We start from the raw sequence: 7,402 nt of genomic DNA, 5'->3' as shown, positions 1-7,402 counted from the left end.
ATGCACATAACCCAATGCCCAGGGGTTACCATTTGCTCTGTCACCTGGGACAAGTTCTTTGCCTTCTCTGAGCCTCAGTTTTCAACTGAGGGTAAGACTGGATGCTCCTTCAAAGGTACTTCCTGTCTCAAAGGCACGCCCAGGGTGTGGCTTGCATTCATGGTTTCTGCACAGGCTGTTCCCTCTGAGGGGACACCCCCTTCCTGTCCCACTTAATCCTACTCTCTCCTGGTGCCACGCGGGCACCCTGAGCCAGGGCAGGCTCCGAATGGCATTCCCTCCATCCCTGGCCTGGCAGGGCTCCAGGTAGGGATCGCTGCGCGCTGGCTCCGAGGAGCTCGCCAGGGAGATGCTAACACCGAGGACCCATGACAGCAGAGCCTGCAGCGCCACCCAGGGGCGCCCGGAGCGTCTATGCCAGTATGGGGCGGGGCGTGCTCCTTGCTGCCCCTGGTGGTGGCCGAGGGCAGTTACCTGGTAACTTGCTTCGAAGACCCCTGGGAGTCCCCGCCCTCAGCTGCCACTCCTAGGTTTCTCGGACCGCCTGGGATCCATCACTGTTGGGTAAATCTTTGCTTTGTCCCAATGTCCCCCATGCTAGAGCCCCTGGGAACAGGTCACCCTCTCAGTCCTGAGCTGAGCTCCCCCTTCTCCAACTGTTGGTCTCTTCGTCTCAGAACAAAGGCTTAGGGCACAGAGACCGGGTTTGTAAAAAGAAAGATGCTTTCGGCCGGGCATGGTGGCTCACGCCTGTAATCCCAGCACTTTGGGAGGCCAAGGCGGGTGGATCACGAGGTCAAGAGATCGAGACCATCCTGGTCAACATGGTGAAACCCCGTCTCTACTAAAAATACAAAAAAATTAGCTGGGCATGGTGGCGCACGCCTGTAGTCCCAGCCACTAGGGAGGCTGAGGCAAGAGAATTGCCTGAACCCAGGAGGCAGAGGTTGTGGTGAGCCGAGATCGCACCATTGCACTCCAGCCTGGGTAACAAGAGCGAAACTCTGTCTCAAAAAAAAAAAAAAAAAAAAAAAAGAGGCTTTGGTGAAACCTCTGAAAAACCATGTTCTTTTTTTTTTTTCTGAGACACAGTCTTCTGCTGTCACCCAGGCTGGAGTGCAGTGGCGCCATCTTGGCTCTCTGCAACCTCCGCCTCCCAGTTTGGTTCAAGCGATTCTTCTGCCTCAGCCTCCCGAGTAGCTGGGACTACAGGTGTGCACCACCACACCTGGCTAATTTTTTGTATTGTTAGTAGAGATGGGGTTTCACCACGTTGGCCAGGCTGGTCTCTATCTCTTGACCTCGTGATCCGCCCGCCTCAGCCTTCCAAAGTGCTGGGATTACAGGCTTAAGCCACCTCACCTGGCCAGTGTTCCTTTTTTATTGTCTGCATGAAAGACCTGGGCCCAGAGGAAAAATAGCTCCCGAGGGAAGCCGAGACCACAGCGTTGCTTTGTTCCTTCAATCACCAGCATTTGCTACTATGGGTCTCCCAGCCCAGGCAGATGTTGGAAGTGATGATGCCCAGGAGCCAGCCCCTGCCTGGCATGTAGGGAGTGGCTGGGGGGTAGGGGAGGACAGGGGGTCAACTAACTCCTTTGTGACAGAACAGGCAGTGGGTTTCTCAAGGGTCCCCACACACACACTACGTCCTGGGGCAATGAGCCAGCACTACTGCTTGGCCTGTTCCAATCTCCTGGCTACTGTCACTCTTTCTCTTGGACATTTGCTCTTGAGTGGGATGATGTAGAAGAAAAGACCTGAATGCCTTTAAAATACAAAGCAAAGCATTTGTGATGGTGGAAGACAATGGGGACGTGATCCTGAAATCTTAGTGCGCTGGGTGGCTGCTTGTTCTGTGTATGAAGCCAGTCTGGTTAGAGAAGGAAAACGAGGCCGGGCGCGGTGGCTCACGCCTGTAATCCCAGCACTTTGGGAGGCTGAGGCGGGTGGATCACGAGGTCAGGAGATCAAGACCATCCTGGTCAACATGGTGAAACTCCATCTCTACTGAAAATACAAAAATTAGCTGGGCATGGTCGTGGGCACCCGTAATCCCAGCTATTCAGGAGGCTGAGGCAGGAGAATCGTTTGAACCTAGGAGGCAGAGGTTGCAGTGAACCGAGATCCTGCCACTACATTCCAGCCTGGCAACAGAGCAAGACTCCATCTCAAGCAAAAAAAAAAAAAAAAAAAAAAAAAAAAAAAAAAAAAAAAATTTCTAAAATAGTTTCATGGGCACTGGCATTTCAGCCTGGGGCAAGCCTTCTCCACAGTGCCCCATTTCCCTCTCAGATGTTTGAACAGGGACTCTTTGAGAGACAGCTTCTTATCCAGAGGGGCATATCTCTTGGGGGATGGTGCAGCCAGGTCAGCTGAGGAGTCCTGATGTCCCCAAGGCAGTGTGTCACACAAGTAGGGGCAGGCCGCTCCTGACATCAGCCCAAGCCCAGCCGCGGTGGCTGCCAGCCCTGCCCTGGCCAACTTGGTAGACTTCCTCTCCCCTCTCACTGGGTTCAGAGGGCTTTGGAGTATCCAGCCAGACACCCAAGGAGGATCTGCCTCTGGTGCCATAGCCACACACACACACACACACACGGCCTAGGCCTGGGGCCCGGCAGATGCCCCCCACCACCCACAAAGCTGATACCCTTTTATCTGCGGAGCCACCCCACTCTTATCTCTTCCACAGAGACCAACTGCCCTCCACTGCTGCCACCCCTCCTGCCAGCCACTGGCTGGGGCTTCCTGGGAGCTGTCTGACATTTGATGGGATGGGGGCAGGGTGCATCGGCCTGGGAACCAGCCCTTTCAGTGCAGGAGAGGTGACCAGGAGCCTGCGGCTTAGAGGCAGGATCCTGCCGCTGTGTGTGTGGCCTCAGACCAGTCCTTTCCTCTCTCTGGGCTCAGCCTCATGGCCTGTGATGGAGACGTTGGGGTTTGATCACTCAGGGCCTTGAATATTCGGGCACCATGACTTTGGCAGGCGATAGGGATTAGAAACACAGTTCTGGCGGTGTTGGCAAGGGGGTCAGCTGAGTCCAGAGACCGGAGGGCGTGGTTAAGCAGAGAGCAGATATGAATGTCCCCAGCTTCTTGACCCAGGGAAGTGCTCAAAGGCAAGGCAGGGCTGCACGGGGCTGGGGAAGCCACAGAGAAGCTCTGAAGTGCCTGGTGAGGCTGGGCCAAGATTTACCTGGTTCGCTCATAGCCCCAGCGTCTATCTGGAATTCAGTCTCCCCAACCCTGAGCCCCAAGGTTGTTACGGGTGATGGACCCAGGATTTCCACCTGGCAGGGTTGGGGGGCCTAGGCATGTTGCCATCCTGGAGGCGGGGCACAGGCCCTGGGCAGAGGGCGGGAGGCATTCTTGCCAGGGTCTTGCAACCTTGAAGGATGACACTAGTGGGTCCACTAGGAGGCAAGGCCTAGGGTAAGCGAGTGTTGAGATACCGGCATCCTTGGGCCCCCTCTAGCCTCTAGCCTACCCCCGTGGACTGTGGCCCACAGGGCCGGGGAGGGCAAAGGACTCCCCAGGGCTGCTTGGTGAATCCGGGGCATGTCTGCCTCCTCACTCAGGGCTTCTATAATGCCAGGCCTTACTCAGGACAGCCCATGGCCACTAGGGAGCCACACGTACCCCACCCAGTCTGCTGGGTGTCCCTACCTGGCTAGATTTCAGCCAGGCAAAGTGGGGGTTGGGGAAGCAGGGGTGAGGTCTATTTGCGAGCCCTCCCCAACCGTGCTGGGAGCAGCTACAAAGCTAAAGCGAGGCCCTGAGGTGTTGACTAGCCAGTGCCTCTTGGTCCTTCCTTGGCACACCTTCCCAGGCTCAGCCCTGCCAGGAGGGCCAGCCCAGAGACGACAGAGCAGCATGGGGGCCTGTGGGAGGCCGACTGGACAAGTGCCCCCGGCATGTTCCTTTGGACGCTTCCCAGGCTCTGGGGTCAGACACACCCAGGACCCAATCTCTGTCCCTGTGAACTGGTGACCCTGGGCAAGGGTGGTATCAGCCTCCCCACAGCCTGTGGGTCTGAATGAGCCACTGCACATATGTGCGCTGTCGCCACAAGACAGAATCAGCCTCCAGAGCCTTCTTTAGTCCCCCATCCGCAACCTTTTTTTTTTGGAGGCAGAATCTCATTCTGTCACCAGGCTGGAGTGCCGTGGCAGGATCTCGGCTCACTGCAACCTCTGCTTCCCGGGTTCAAGCAATTCTCCTGCCTCAACCCCTTGAGTAGCTGGGACTACAGGCGTGTGCAACCATGCCCAGCTAATTTTTGTATTTTTAGTAGAGGTGGGGTGTCACCACGTTGGCCAGGATGGTCTCAATCTCCTGACCTCGTGATCTGCCTGCCTCAGCCTTCCAAAGTGCTGGGATTACAGGCGTGAGCCACCGCACCTGGCCTTCTTCAGCCCCTTCTAAGGCGGCCAGGAATTCTGTTTGCCCTGGCACTGTGATGGCTGGCTGGCACAGGAGTGGGAGGGCAGACTGCCCTTGGGGAAAGCTGGGGAGGGAGGATGTGAGGAAGATGGTCTCTGCAAGCCCCTCCATGCCGCCCTCCTTGAGTGGGGGTCAGCTGCTAAGAGGTGGCTCCCAGTGCTATTTTAGAACTGAGTGGGGGTCGGTGGCTCCCAGTGCTGTTTTAGAATTGGATGGGGTCAGCTGCTGAGAGCAAGGTGAGCCAATGTTTTTTTTTTTTGCTTGTTTTGTTTTGTTTTTGAGACCGAGTCTTGCTTAGAAATCCAGGCTGGAGTGCAGTGGCATGACCTCAGCTCGCTGCAACCTCCGCTTCCCAGGTTCAAGTGATTCTCCTGTCTCAGCCTCCTGAGTAACTGGGATTACAGGCATGTGCCACCACACCCGGCTATTTTTTTTTCTGTATTTTTAGTAGAAACGGGGTTTCACAAGTTGATCAGGCTGGTCTCCACCTCCTGACTTGGTGATCAATGTTTTTGGGTCATTTCCACTGAGTTCCGGGTCCCAGAATGCACATCAGAGGCAACAGGGAGAGGCGGGCAGGATGGGGCAGGAGAGGGAGGGGATACGGAGCGACACAATCGTGGAGACCCCTCCTGGTGCCCAGGCCCAGCTAGGAGAGCCCCCTCTACCACCCAATACCATGGCCTGGCATTCGCATGCAGGAAACAGGAAATGAGAATAAAATTACTTATTTTATTTCAAAAAATGTAGGGGTGGGGAAGCAACATGATAAACATTACGATCAGTTCCCTACGGGTTCATCCTGCCTCTGCGGGGGGTGGGGCATATAATAGCTGGGTGCAGGCCATCACATGGCAACCCAGAGGCTTAGATGTTAGTCCTGCTGGCTGGTTAGAGCTGGGGGCACTAGGTGCCCTCCCAAAGGCCCCCATTCTGAGTTGTTGGTGCCCTTCCCTCCCCTGAATCTAAGAACTGATTAGTGGGTTAGACTGTAACAGCAGCTCAGGACCCCCCAGGACTTCCCCCCTCCCCTCTCACTTGCCCGTTCCCTCAGCTACCAGCTCCTCCAGCCATCAGCTCCTCCTCTTCTCCGCTCCAGCCTGGTCCTCACGAGGTACCCCCCTCCCCAGCCCATCAGGGCAGCCTCCACCTGAGACTCCCTCCCGCTCTGCCTTCCAGGCCCTCCCTGTCAGGGTCACCAAGGCCAGGCCATGTGGTGAAAGGCAGATTGTCACAAGGCCCGGCCCTGCCACCCCTCCCATCAGAATGCATCCTGGAGCAAAAGGTTAAACACAGTAAAGGCAGGTACACATAGGAGGGTCCTGAGAGAGTGCCATCCACACAGCAGCCCCGAGAAGGGGAGGGGCTAGGACGAGACCCCCCCCAGCTCCAGCGCCCTCTCGAAGCCTGCAGGGCCCACATCCCCTGGGGCCAAATGGTCAAGGATTGGCTGGCACTGCCCAGCTGGTCGGATTGCTCCAGAATCCTCCAGGACAAGCTGGGGGGTCGGGCTGAGCCTCCAGGCCAGCTGGCCCCTCCCATAACCTGGTCACTGCCTCTGCTGAGCCACAAGGGACAAGGGACTCCTGCTTTGTCCCAAGGTCACAAGCTCAAGCTGGGGAGACAGTGGAACTGGCCCGTGAAAGCCCAGGCTCAGAGTGCTCTAGTGATGGGGTGGAGGACTCTTCCAGGGCCCAAGGTCTGGGCTGGCTGTGCCCAGAGACCCAGGGCCCTGGACATCTTAAGAGAGGCCCCATTCTTCCGATCGATGTGGTGACGTCAAAAAAAAGAAAGAAAGAGCCAGGCGCGGTGGCTCAAGCCTGTAATCCCAGCACTTTGGGAGGCCGAGGCGGGTGGATCACGAGGTCAAGAGATCGAGACCATCCTCGTCAACATGGTGAAACCCCGTCTCTACTAATGGTGCAAAAAATTAGCTGAGCATGGTGGCGTGTGCCTGTAATCCCAGCTACTCCAGAGGCTGAGGCAGGAGAATTGCCTGAACCCAGGAGGCGGAGGTTGCGGTGAGCCGAGATCGCGCCATTGCACTCCAGCCTGGGTAACAAGAGCGAAACTCCGTCTCAAAAAAAAAAAAAAAAAAAAAAAAAAAAAAAGAAAGAAAGAAAGAAAGGAAGAGAGGCCCCGGGTACTGATCCCGGCTGTGGGAGGGAGACCAAGCACAAAGCAGGCCTCTCTACAAAAGGGCAGACCAATGGTGGCCATCAGGGAGAGGGAAGTGGTGCCCGGAGGGTCAGGGGCCCTGGCCGACTAGGACCTGCCCCCACGAGCCCCAAGAGCGTCTGAAGAACCAAAGTGGGGAGGGTGCAGCCTAGTGACCAGGCTGCAGGGGGGCTCACAGACCAGACTCATGGGCCGCTGGTCTCCTCCCACCTTCAGGAGCAGAGTGGAGGTGGGACAGAGCCACCCGCTGTGGCCGCCTCTCTCTCTGCTCCTTGGAGGAAGGGACCGGGAGGCACTGGGAGGACCCCGGCTGATGGTTGGCAGGCCCCAGGGGTGTGGGATGCTGTGGGGAGACTTGAAGGGAAAAAGGTGAGGAGAAAGGGAGAAAGACCCAATTGGGGTCTGTGAGCGGCATGTAGTCAGCCTCTTGGACCCCCCTCAGAACAAAAGCCCACCCTTCCTTTGGCCATCACTCCACCTGCGCCCTTCCCTGTGGTGTCCTGAGGGCTGTGGCTTCATTTGTGGAGGTAGGCGTCCAGCCACAGCTCCCCGGACTTCTTTAGGGACCTGCAAAGAGGGGGATGGACTAGGGTCAGGGACCAGGACAGGGGCCAGCCCCAGGAAGCACTAGAGCTGAGGGGGGGGCAGGTACTTCCCCCCAGACCTAACCACACCACCACTGGGCCTGGAGGGCTGCCAGCCCAAAGCCCAGCAGGAATCCCATGCAGAAAGAGACGGTCTTCCTGCAGCCCAGGGAGAAAAGCCCGTAAATCCTGACCCA

The 7,402-nt window shown here is 57.0% G+C and overlaps 1 protein-coding gene across 1 annotated transcript in view; it reads right to left on the bottom strand.

The window, feature by feature from the left end:
- Positions 1–6,688: 6,688 nt before the first annotated feature.
- Positions 6,689–7,402, bottom strand: part of FADS2 (fatty acid desaturase 2) — a 39,334-nt gene continuing 38,620 nt past the window's right edge. Inside the window, exon 12 of the mRNA XM_003920207.4 lies at positions 6,689–7,188. Coding sequence (XP_003920256.1) covers positions 7,137–7,188 — 52 coding nt within the window. The 3' untranslated portion in view covers positions 6,689–7,136. The remainder of the gene's footprint in view (positions 7,189–7,402) is intronic.

Source organism: Saimiri boliviensis, chromosome 6, assembly GCF_048565385.1.
Source record: "Saimiri boliviensis isolate mSaiBol1 chromosome 6, mSaiBol1.pri, whole genome shotgun sequence".
Classification (NCBI taxonomy): domain Eukaryota; kingdom Metazoa; phylum Chordata; class Mammalia; order Primates; family Cebidae; genus Saimiri; species Saimiri boliviensis.
This window is presented reverse-complemented; position numbering and strand designations above follow the sequence as displayed.